At 36.3% G+C, this 13,283-nt stretch overlaps 1 protein-coding gene across 1 annotated transcript; it reads left to right on the forward strand.

The window, feature by feature from the left end:
- Nucleotides 1-553: 553 nt before the first annotated feature.
- On the forward strand, nucleotides 554-10,999 carry LOC127631084 (chromaffin granule amine transporter). Its single transcript, XM_052109058.1, has 16 exons — nucleotides 554-624; nucleotides 2,440-2,563; nucleotides 4,108-4,462; nucleotides 5,932-5,990; nucleotides 6,747-6,830; nucleotides 6,927-7,019; nucleotides 7,197-7,286; nucleotides 7,402-7,445; nucleotides 7,540-7,600; nucleotides 8,179-8,274; nucleotides 9,587-9,665; nucleotides 9,811-9,862; nucleotides 10,018-10,081; nucleotides 10,179-10,298; nucleotides 10,440-10,573; nucleotides 10,674-10,999. Exons 2-16 carry the CDS (start codon nucleotides 2,449-2,451, stop codon nucleotides 10,776-10,778), a joined length of 1,551 nt encoding a protein of 516 aa, XP_051965018.1. The 5' UTR covers nucleotides 554-624; nucleotides 2,440-2,448; the 3' UTR covers nucleotides 10,779-10,999.
- Nucleotides 11,000-13,283: the final 2,284 nt, after the last annotated feature.

The following is a 13,283-nucleotide window of genomic DNA, read 5'->3' on the forward strand; positions in this document are numbered from 1 at the left end:
CACTAAATAGATGAACATTACATGTAAAATAAATCTGACACAGGCTAAAATAAGAATTATACTCCCACCATGAGATTCCAAAGGTTAAAATGTATCTTAAACAGAAATACATACTGCACAAACTCAATTACTTTTAAAATACAAATAGACCTTTTATATTATTAATTTGATAAGAATTTAGTGCAGCAACAATCGTCAGAAATCAACAATTACAACTGAACATGTGTTTCATATTGTAATTATTTTGTCATCAATGCATGCAGCGGTTATAAACCTGATTATCATTGACCAGTATTCACAGACAGCTATTTGTAAAGCATATAGAAACTAGTGAAAAGTAGCTGCCGGCTGCTGATTTTGTGTATTTAGGCAGGATGAGAGATCACAGATAAAGGCTCACTGTGATGAAAAGAAGCCTGCAGGTCATTCACCTACCCAATAAAGAGCAGCAGATGCACACAATTACTCTCCCTGTGACGTAGTGTTTATGTGTGTGCGTACATGTGTGTATATTTCCTCCAAAAGACCCATCAACAAATCTCATGCAGAAATCAGTGGACAAAGCATCTACCACACCTGCACTGGACATACACTCATACACTGAAGACGACAATGCATTAAAAGGTAAGACTAATTTGGTTCAGTCTCTCGACAACTTTAAAATGCAGCTCTTATTTCACGATGAATGATTTGGATATTTCACCTATACATTTATAAGTCATATAAGGGGATATAAAGTGAAGAGAATGTATTTAATACATTGTATGATGCATTGTATGATAATGTTATTAACCTTTAAACAATGCCTTGAGCAACAGACTTATTATGGATTATGTATTTTAGACATAATTATATTTATACTCTTGATTAAAAGTCTTCTTTTATGAATTTCATATTTGACTAAAGTTATATTAATTTAATCCCCAAATTAATCTTAAAGAGAGGTTTTGAAAATGTGTAGTGATCAACCATAATTTTGCATTTCATACTGTACATAAACCACACAGAATACTCCCTCTTTCAAAAGTGATGAAAGTTTGGGCACACATTTGTGTAACACAATGGTCATGTGTTGGAAATGTTTTCGCAGAGTGATAACTCGATAACAGGACAGGGAGGTATAACTAACGTTGCAAGCATGGTCTATGCTCTGTTAACAAGTATTGACTCAGGTGTTGACTTGGGGATCAGTTCTTATTGACATACTCCATGTGTATGTGGGTGTACGTGCTTAGACCTGCGACACGAACAGGACTAGAGTGGAAATATTAATAACACAATCAGTATCAGATTGTTTAGGAAGCAGAACACCTTTCAGCCGCCCTTAATCTCTCCTATCATCTGTCCTTTGGGAAACACACATACATAGAGGGTTAGCTGCATTAGGTATCATATGAAAGAAGCATATTTAAGTCCTCATTAAACAAGAAAATTAAGAAATAATATTGCCAAATGCCTTTTTTGATAAAACTGGAAAAAAGAGATTGATAGCCAAAGATTAAAGAGCCGTTCTGAAACACTGCAACTGCAGTGCCCTACAGCAGCTGTAATCATGTGGTTGAAATTCAATAACACAGCACATCATTTCTGCCCATCTAGAACAAACCTGTTCTCAAGCTCTTTTACACGTCAGAGAAGACTGTATGGACCTGAGTACAGAAGCAATAACTCCTCATCCTTGTTGAGTGACTTTGAGCCAGTCATTTCACTTAGATGTTTCCAATTCGACAATCTTTTCCAATTCAGTTCCATTTATTTGTGTAGCTCTACTTATTATTCTGTTACCTATTGTTCTAAAACAGGGTTAGAAAGAATAGTGCCTTACATAGTCCGCAGAGAGCAAGTAGCAACAGTGGCAATGTAAAACTCCCTAAGATGTTTAAGAATCTTCTCGATAAGCACAGCGATACAGGGTAACATTTAGTCGAAAGCTCTCTGTCAAAGTTCTGTCAGTGCCTTTTTTTTATTGGAACTGGAGTGAAGAGTGAGTGATTTAGCTCATCAGCATTGTACAAAATTCAGTGTGAAGTTTTATTATTGATCACCATTTCACCTTTTTTCAAGTTGTTCACCTTTTTGCAGTTCACTTACATTGTCTTGCCACAAATGAAATTTGAATGCACAAATATTCAGTGTAGACTCTCAGTTATGGCATGCCACTGAAAAACTGCATGCATAATAATCATACAAGAATAAAAAAATACTGTTTAAAATAGTTGCAGTTGAAGTTCCTACTTGCAGGACATGGCGCTAACAATGCTAAGATAATGGGTTTGATTCCCTTGAAGTCGCTTTGAGTGCATATAGGTGATCTTGTTAATGCATATAGCATGTCACATTGCAGAACTCTGCTGTCACTGCTAGACGTGCAATGTCAACCATGCAACAAATGTTTTGCTGAACTGCTGATTTGACCAGTAGTTGTGTGTTCACTGACAGAGTTGGATCATGGCTATGCTGAACCCTGTGGATTGGTTCAGAGAGAATAGGGGCTCTCCACGTCTGGTGCTTGTAGTTGTGTGTGTGGCCCTGTTGCTGGATAACATGCTGCTAACAGTTGTAGGTAAGTAAACAGACATGATGAAGAAATGATAATACCTAACTACATGTCCACTCTTTTTCCAATAATAAAAGGCCCGGTTGAAATATACATAGCTAATAAGCACATGGACCTGAACATCACACACATATACTTGTTGAACATTCAATTTCAAAAATGTGTTTGGTCTGAACCGCACCTTTACACTTCATCCCATGGTGTTCAGTGGCGTTCAAAATTTGGACATTGTGCTGGCTAGTCAAGTTCTTTATGATTTCTGGAACACTTTACATGAATGTCCCCTATGTTAAGGGTTTATAAAGGGGTTCTTTAACGACTTATACACTTAATTATGACTTATGCAATAAGTTATATAGTGAGTGAGCCATTATACCTGGTTATAAATGCTTAATAACACTTATTTAACATTAGTATCCTATAAAAATGTACCTTAATTAAAAGTTGATACATAGAAATGTGGAGATAGGGAGGTGGAAGGATGCCAAATGAATTGTCGCTGGAGTGGACGAAGCAGCCGCTTATACAGGATATCCTTGAGATATGGCAGGCCTAGATGAACGAGCTCCTAGCCGAAAATCTTTTACTTTTTGGCAAGTACTGCATAAAAGTTGCCCTTTTTAATCATGTTGTAATAACTATATTTCAATTATTTATAATGTATTTGTAAATTTCCACGATTTCTACACAGATCACACTTTGTGCTCAAAGGGGCTTTTTGTTATGATCAAGGAGTTGATATGGCACATTCTACATTAAATGTCTGTCAAAGGAGATTGCATGGTGATATTCTTGATTTTATGCACCTGTTAACAATTGGATTAGCTAAAACAGCCAAACTATGTAGAAGGGGTGTCAACATACTTTTAGTCATGTAGTGTCTCATTGGTATATTTTTAAATCCATTCTTTACAGACAAAAGCATAACAAAAACATTAGAGACGTGTCAAGGTAAAGCAGAATGAATGCATGGTGGATGAGACCAAAAATGTTCAAGGGATGGTTCACCCAAAAATGTATATCTTGTAATTATTTACAGATCCTCATGTTGTTTCAAACCCGTATGACATTCTGTCTTAAATGTAACACAAAAGTATATGTTCGACAGAATGACAAACACTTTTACTGTATCTTTTTACCATACAATGAAAGTGAATGGTGACTGAGGCTGTCATTCTGCTTTACATCTCCATCTGTGATCCACTGAAGAAAGAAAGTCATAGGGGTTACGAACAACATGAGAGTGAGTAAATACATTTTTATTCTTTTTTGGGTAAACTTTCCTTTTAAGCTTGACAACTGAATCTGCTCTCAACGAGCCCATGACATTTACCTGCTTGCATCTACCCTAACCTGTGTTGCACAAGAGCAGACCTATCACTCACACACACACACACACACACACACACACACACACACACACACACACACACACACACACACACACACACACACACATCACACACACACACCAACATGCACTCAGAAAGCCTGATGCAGGTACTAAATCTTCCTCATCCAATCCTCACGTCACCTCTCATTCTCCCCAGTTCCCATCATCCCAACCTTCCTGTATGCCTTAGAGCACCAGACACAAGACCGCTTGTCTTTCACCTCGTCTGAGTCTCCCACATCCTCTGCCCAGCCCACCAACTCCTCCATCCTCTCTCTATATGACAACACCAGCTACACCATCACAGTCACGAAAAGCAACCTTTCCCTCTCCTCTGCTGCACCCATCACTGATGGAGGGTCTGTGGTCAACAATAGCTCTGCTGAAAAAGATGAGTGCAAAGAGGACAGTGAGTTTTTGGCAGAAGAAAATGTGAGGGTGGGGCTGCTGTTTGCCTCCAAAGCCCTGGTGCAGCTTATGGTCAACCCTTTTGTGGGCCCACTGACTAACAGGTACATACATGGTCATTTCGTACTGGCAGTGTTGGGTGTAATGCAGATGTTAACATAGTAATCAGTTACTGTGATTTAATTGCTTTAATTAAAAAAGTAGTGTAACTGATTTCATTTCAAATTCTTCCCACCTAAAGCGGCATCACACTAACAGACTCCCAACAACTAGATTTTGGCAGAGGGTGCCACACTTGCTGACTGTTTTGCTAAAATCTCGCTCTCTTTAGTCAGAGCTAAAACATTTGCCAATTAGGAATGGTGGAAGGGTGAGACATACCAACTCGCCTCAAGTCTCTGATATTCTGTCACTTGCAGCTCGCTGAAAGAACAACAGAGTACTGCGTGAGCATATACAATTGTATAAGAACGATTTAAGAAGCGAATTATGGAATATCTTTACCTTGTGAAAGTACATGATTGCGTATTTATCCCCTCAAGGCTTGCCGTAGAATGCAAATGTCCACATGCACCTTTCAGTGAGTAAAGTAATTATGTTCAATAAAAATACAGTTGTGCATCTGATTTCTGATGTCATTTTAGTGTAGGAGAAAATCACAGGGAAGATGTTTGGTGACAGAATCACTATGGATTACAAACAGTGTTTGTGATGATATGCAGCTGAGTGCTATCACAGATGAAAATGTTCAGATCAGCTTGATGTCTTGTCAGTTCTTCTGTAAAAGAAGAAGCTCATCGGTCACTTGATGAGAACACAAGAGTGTTTTTTGTCTCAAACAAGCCTGATTTTAAAGCCTTTAACTCAGCAGGGAGTCCCAACGATTAAGAAATGAATGACCTCCCATTGGCAGACGCTAATGTGCACGTCTTCTCTCATCTACTTGCCAGAAAAATTGTGTGGCTCTGCTTAACAGGCAACATTCCAACAACTTAAGTTAAGGTTAAAAACAAACTTTGTTCAAATAACTTTAATGTAACATTTTATTTGTATTTGATAAATGTTCTCACAATGTTTTTTTTGTTTTTCATAAAAAAAAAATTATGTTGCCATCAAATAATGTTTTCAGCAATGTTATGCTAATATTTCATTAACGTTATACTAACGTTTAGAAAACCGGACATTCATGTTCTCACGACCACAAAGTACATACAGGTTTGCAAAATGTTTTGAGCACATACATTTGTTAGCTGGGTTGTAATCAGATTACAGTTAACAACTTTCAATAAGGAGGAGATTGCAGTGATTAGTTTGAATTTGTTGAGTACAAAACCGAACCCCCCTTTGAAAGTAACTTAAAAGTAAAGGAATCTGATTACAATTTAGAATGGAAATCTGAAATCTGTATTGGAATATGTTTTACTCACCCAACACTGTTTACATTGCTTTGATCGTATCGTCTAAATGGCTGCTTTTTTGGTAAAGTCTGTGAAAATAGAGGACTGAATAAACATATGTATCAGTGCTTTGTATTTGTTCAGGAAACAATGTCTGTCACTTGTCTTTTTTAAAGGATTGGATATCACATACCAATGTTTGCTGGGTTTGCCATCATGTTTGTCTCCACAATAAGTAAGTCATGTTATATGATGTGGGAAAAAAACCTGTGTGAAATGAAGTACAATTCATTGATAGTTGGCACAGAGACTTATTCAGCAGTGGTCCTGTACTGGGTTTGTTTCCAAAACCAAGATTTTATATTGGACATCAAGTGGCAACCCAACACAGTACCAAAACTTTTTATCATACAAAAATTTACAAAAATGTCCTTAAAATCAAATATTGAAATGTATTAATTTTACCCCGAACTCAGCATTAATATATCTACATAATATAAAATTACAAAGGCTGAATAGAAAAACTAACTTTTGTTAACGTTTGTAAATGCATTAAACAACAACAGAAGTGTGATTTACCAGCCCAACACATGGAACAAACACAAGGACACATGTTATATTAATATTAGCCATTTTCCCACATTAGTTTCTTGTAGTTTGATTCAACACAATGCCTTTGATGTTGACAATAATTGTATGGTTAGTTTTTATTATTTGCATTTAGCATTGTTTTTTGCCTGCTGTCTATGACCTCCAGTACAGACCTCTGACCCACCAGTTAAGAACCAATGATCTAGTGCACTTGTAAAGATGTAATATCACACTACTAAGATACGCTGAATGAGATTTTCCATATCTGTGTGTTTGATGACATGTGTGTGTATTATATGGTTTAACTTGCCAATGCTTACGTTTTATAGCTTGCTCTTGTTCCAAGTACAAATTGCAAATTAAATCAGGTAGCCTCTGACTTTGTCTGGCTTCTCTGCAGTGTTTGCTTTCTCAGGAACATACGCCTTGCTGTTTTTTGCCCGCTCATTGCAGGGGATTGGATCTTCCTTTTCCTCTGTGGCAGGTATAAGGGTGTATTTGTAGCATGCTTGAAGCAATAGGTAAATTATGATGTGTACAAGTTTGAAAGAATGTTCTAATGTTGCATGTTCTTCTGTAGGTCTGGGAATGCTAGCAAGTGTGTACACGGATGACAATGAGAGAGGAATTGCTATGGGAATAGCATTAGGAGGACTTGCCATGGGAGTGCTCAGTGAGTTCCCCTTGTGTCATTGTGTTGCCATCTAATGTGCATTAAACTGCAATGTAAAGTATTGTTAAATATGCAACAATTCAAAATGGCCAATACTTATAAGGTAACACAGTAAATTAAAGTAAAAAATGTAATTACATTGACATAATTAACATTGAAAAAACATTCACTTTGCAGTTGGAGCACCTTTTGGCAGTGTTATGTATGAGTTTGTGGGTAAAAGTTCTCCATTCCTCATCCTTGCTTTCCTCGCTGTATTTGATGGAGGTAAGGTATTAGTAAAAGTACTCTTTTTTTATGATATTGCCACATCATACATTGTATTTGTATGATCTGTTACACTTATTTAAGATATTACAATGCATATGATTTTTCAATGCAGCCCTGCAGCTCTGTATTCTTCAGCCCTCAAAAAAATGTCCAGGGGTGAGTCCCTTTATACACACTAGAGTTTATTAAAATGCGAGTTCTGAAAGTTTGAGATACACCTATCTGTGATTCTTATGTGCTTTCTCTTCAGAGTGTGGAAGGAACTCCGTTGCTCACCCTGCTGAAGGATCCATACATACTCATTAGTGCAGGTGTGTGTGTATTTGTGTGTACACCATTACACAAACGTTTAGACATACCTACTCATTCTATATTTTTACTGTTTTCCTCATAGTAGTCATCAAACAGTAATAATAATGATCAACACTGAAATTAATCAAATGAAAGTATGGGAATTAATTACTGACTATATTAGCTTCATCAAAGTAGCCACCCTTTGTTTAGAGACAGCTCTGCACGCTCTGCCCATTCTCTCGAAAACAACTTCATGAGGTGCCATCTGTGATGTTTTATAAACTGTGTTGAAAGAGTTTCTATGCACTGTTTATCAGGCACTTGTTGGCTGCTTTTCCTTCACTGTCTGGTCCAGCTCAAAAAGGATGTATCTGTATGCTTAGCTAATACAAGCAAATCTATCCTCATATACTGTCCATGTTTACAGTTAAACCTTCAGCTGTAGTTCTGTACCTGTAATTAAATGTATGGCTCCGTAAAATGACGGCTGTATGTTTTAGGATGTGAACAGCTAAACCGATTTGTAAATGAAGCGGAAGAGGAGCTGGGTTGAGTGAATGATGAGTAAGATTATGGTTCCTGTATATAATTACAGGGTCGTTGTGCTTTGCAAACATGGGAGTAGCTATTTTAGAGCCCACTCTTCCCATCTGGATGATGCAAACAATGTGCTCACCAAAATGGCAACTTGGTAAGATACTCAATCTTCCATATTATTCCATTTACATTTAATTCATTGCATGTTATTGCATTGCTGTAACAGTGATGCAAGTCTTTAAAATGTGATTGAAATAACTCCACTTCCCATTTGTTTTAGGCCTCAACATTTCTTTAATTCCTATTTGTTTCTTTTATTGATTTTACTTTAAAACCACAAGGTATAGTGGGGCACTAATGTCCGAGACCACATTGAAATCTGCTAAATAAAATTATTTTATTTTTTTAATTTTTTAATTAGTTTTTGTGGCTACTTGGTTCTTCGAAGTAGTGATGGGGCAGACATGATATGTTTGTCCGCTCTGTCTTTCTAATATCATATTTCACTTTGTGATTCTTTTGATAATCATTTGAACTGTTTTAAGAGGACAACAAATGACTGAACAGTCATATTCCAAAAAACAGGAGCTTTCATTCAATATATGACTTGTCTATTTTAGTGCTATGTGAAAAACGTTTATATTCACATACATAGTTCTATATCGTCACCACAAGGTGGCGCACATTTGTGATGCGTATGATTTCAGAATTGATTTTGCTAGATTATGTAATATAAATGCAAATGTGATGGTATTCTCTTAAAGGGTCAGATTCTAAGATAACACACATGGAGTGGTTTATATGTTCAGGGACTTTTACAATTTAAGCATAAACATATCGCACGCTTCTGGCCACACCTATCCCAGAGTTTAAGAGATTAAACCAGCAAAACAATTTCAGGGTTTTGAAGAATAAAAACAAAGTTATCTGAAAAAGAAATATTTAATATTCTGCACTATAGATCAGAGCTTAAACTGCAAGAAAATGCAAAATAGAAACATTTTACAAGTGCTCTCAGATGGGGCGCAACTACCCATTATCAAGGATGAATACAATGTATGCCCCATTTCTTTTCGACTTCTGGAGGTTGGGGTTCATTTTCACCTTCCTTAGTGTACTGTCGGCGCCCCCCTTAATATGCGACCCCAATGCATTGCATACATTGCGTATATGGTTGTCGCACCTCTAGTATCAGACTTTTCTGTGCTAGGGGAACAAAGTGAAAAAAGGCAAGAAGACTTGTGATTTTTTTATGTAGACGAATAAACTGCTGTGACGTAGGCCTACTGATAAGTTGAAAATGACTGCTGAGGGTGTCCTGATGTTTCTGATGCTATTACTCCACCTTACTCCATAATCCTATAGAATATTCTGTTGTTCTGTGTTTTATTTTTTTCTGAGCTCTGTATATGTGTCTCTGCTGGATGAGTTTGTCATGGCCTCTGATAAGTGAGCTGATATTACAGGTATGGCTTTCCTACCAGCCAGTGTGTCTTACCTCATTGGGACCAATCTCTTTGGAGTACTGGCCAACAAAATGGGAAGGTAAAGCCTTTTTCTTGCATGTCTCAAACCCAAGGGTAAACATACGCAGTTAATACATGTAATTACACAACAGTGAGGTCAGAAAATATTTATGAAAACTGTGCTTACAGATAAAAATCTGCATCACAGATATGTCTTTTATTAGGTGGTTATGCTCCATGATTGGCATGCTTATAGTTGGCGTCAGTCTTCTCTGTGTGAGTATCACATACTCTCATCAAACCCTGATGGATGCAAATGTTGTACTTCAGCAGGACATGGCTGTTGTGCTTGAACCAGCTATAATGTGTACAAAACTACTACATGTATAATAGGCAATGGTGACTGTGATGAATGTATGTGATTGTCATAGGTTCCCTTTGCCAAAGACATCTATGGACTCATTGTTCCTAATGGAGGGTTGGGATTTGCTATTGGTGAATATGGTTTAATTATCATAGTTAAAAAACAAATAATATACATTTTATAATACATATAACATTATATTAAACTTTAATCCATGTGCATCTGTAGGAATGGTTGATTCTTCGATGATGGCTATAATGGGTTATCTTGTGGATATCCGACATGCCTCTGTCTATGGAAGTGTGTACGCTATTGCTGATGTGGCACTATGCATGGGGTTTGCTGTTGGTAATTTCACCTCCAAACAGTTATACACTAATGCCAACCTTTACATTGATCACATGAATGTTTGCTTTAGCTCCATAACAGAGGCACTTTTCTCCAGAAGATCCATAATGATGATTCCTTCCTGGTATTTTCACAATGCAGGTCCATCTACTGGAGGGGCCATAGTACAAGCAATTGGCTTCCCCAATCTCATGGTGATCATCGGCATTATCAACATCCTGTATGCGCCCTTTTGCCTCTTCCTCAGAAATCCTGCTGTTCGGGAGGAGAAGATGGTGAGACTCTCGCATTTGGCTTTGAATGCATGTCTTCATGAATAAAAATGCCTTTGACATTTTCATTACATTTTCTGAATGTTTCATAATGTATCTCCAGGCTATTATTAATCAAGAATGTCCAATGCATGTGAAGAGCTACAATACACAACATGGGTACAGAGAATTCCCACTGAGTGATGATAGTGAAGAGGACACAGAGTGATATAAGGACATTGACGATTAATCATCAAGCCCAACCAGCAGCCCTGCTTCAAAAGTGCAAAAGGTTTAAAATGATTACTATTGCAACTTTCCCATCCTTAACTGATCACATTTTAGTGTACATGTATGGTTAGTGGTTTTGGGAATGTTACGTTTTCTCACATATGCTTGCAGAGTGTTGTTTACATGTCTTATATCATACCAGTGAGTTGTAATAAAATAAACAGGCTTCTTGTCAACTTGATTTGACTGTTTTAATTTGAGTATGTCAATACATTATTGCTTGTGAATGAATGGTAGAACTGAGCACTAATAATAATATGTAACAGAGTAATCAGATTTTACAAACAGCAAAACACCAGCATTTATACAGTATAGAATATGTTTCCAGTCATTTCTTGTCTTTGTCAAAAACTGAGCAAGATCGCCTGTGACTCATCTGTTATATCCTCCGGATATGCTTCAAACGTTATTGAATTTAATTATTTCGATTTCCAGGTTAAAAGAGCAGGAAGTTATGGACAAAGGGAATGGCAGATGTTATGGATCATTTTGGGCGAAGGCTTTAATAAATTATTTCAACCAAACATAAATTAATAACCGGTTTACACACAACATAATTTGTCAGACTTCACATCTGAGTAAACCAAGTGCAAGATAAAGAATATTACAATGAGTTTTGTGTGTTGCTTCTACGCTTATGGCGCCATCTATTGTGTGTATGATCTAAAACAGGATTTTCAAATAAAATTTGAAAGAAACATTTTACAACTCCTGTTCAAATTGAAGTTTGATATTAATAAAATGTGTTTAACAAATCATTTTTTAAAGAGCCAGTTAACACAAAACATTACAGTTTTTTCTGCTTCCTAAAAACTGAAATCTTGATATTAGTTTTTCTCAATTGCTTTGGGTCATTTTAACATTCTCTAAACTGTAAGTGCAATTGTCACAACTGTTTTATGGGACATCACAACTCTATTGAATATCTGCAAAATGCAGAAACTCACCCAAAACATGTAATTCAAAACCTTGTTATTGTGTTAGTAAATTGGCCATTGCCACAAAAATGAAAAATGTTTTGTCATCGTGTCAGCCGTACTGATGAAAATGTTTAGAAGTTTTTTCACCATGGCAGTCAACCCTGGAAATGTTTGCTATATACAAATGTAATTTTTGTTCTACTTGTTGTCACTGACTGCTTATACAAGAATCTCAGTTATGTCTAGCTGAATGCTGTTGTGTATCATGCTGAGCTTTTAAATACCGATTTCAACGTAGGAAAAAGTTTACTGGGAAAGTTCAACACTGTACAAAACTGTAGTACACAGGAAAGGAATATGCACACTTGTATGTATAATGTAAATTAACAATGTGTTACATGTAAACAGAAAATTCACATTTGCTTGTCCATTTTTACTAATTTCTTACATGTAAAGTCATATAGAGCGAACAGGAAATTGCCACAAAATGACATCCATGCAACAAAAAAAAAACAAACAAAAAAAACGCAACAATGAAAAAACAGTCCATGTCATAGATATTTATGGGATATACATGTATGACTTGTATATCCTGTTCATGTATGACATACATGACAGACTTTGATAATTGAATGGATCATTTTGCATGTGATGGCTCACATATTTAGAAGTTGTGAAGAATATGACAATTTAACTGAAAATCAACTCATCAGTTTTGATCTTCAAGCCATGTGTATTAAGTTATTGTGCACATTGTAGCCAATTATACTTTCTATTTTGCACATGTGCCAAAACACTTGCAATTTGCTTAAATGAATAAGAAATTCTAATCTGGTGTGAACAGGAAACGAATTGTTCAGAGATTTTAAAAAACAACAACTCTCATTCGAGAATTGAACCAAAGCGATTGAGAAAAACTGTAATACATGATATGTTATTGATAAACCTTAACTGTGAAATGTTGAATCCTGCCATTTTTACCTTAAAAGAATAGTTCACTCAAAAATGTAACTTATATGTATGACTTTCTTTTTTCTGCAGAACTCAAACTAACTTTTTTAAGCTCTGTAGTTCCATAGAATGGTGACCAGAAATTTGTAGGTCCAAAAAGCACATATAAGCAGCATAAAAGTAATCCTTAAGACTACAGTGGTACAGCGTAACCATGACTTAAGAAGTGATATGATAGTTTTGGGTGAGAAACAGATCAATATTTAAGTCCTTTTTTACTATAAATCTCCACCTTGGACCAGCCCTGACCAGTAGATTGCAACATGCACAATAAATGCAAATCAATAAATAACGAAATAAAAAGAATGTGGAAGATTTATAGTAAAAATGTACTTAAATATTGATCTTCTTCTCACCCAGACTTATTATATCATATAGATTACTTGTATGCTATATTCATGTGCTTTTTGGAGCTTCAACGTTTTGGTCACCATTCACTTGCATGGACTAACAGAGCTGAAATATTCTTATAAAAATCTTCATTTGTGTTTTTCAGAAGCAAGAAACTCATA

This window comes from Xyrauchen texanus, chromosome 37 (assembly GCF_025860055.1).
Source record: "Xyrauchen texanus isolate HMW12.3.18 chromosome 37, RBS_HiC_50CHRs, whole genome shotgun sequence".
Lineage (NCBI taxonomy): Eukaryota > Metazoa > Chordata > Actinopteri > Cypriniformes > Catostomidae > Xyrauchen > Xyrauchen texanus.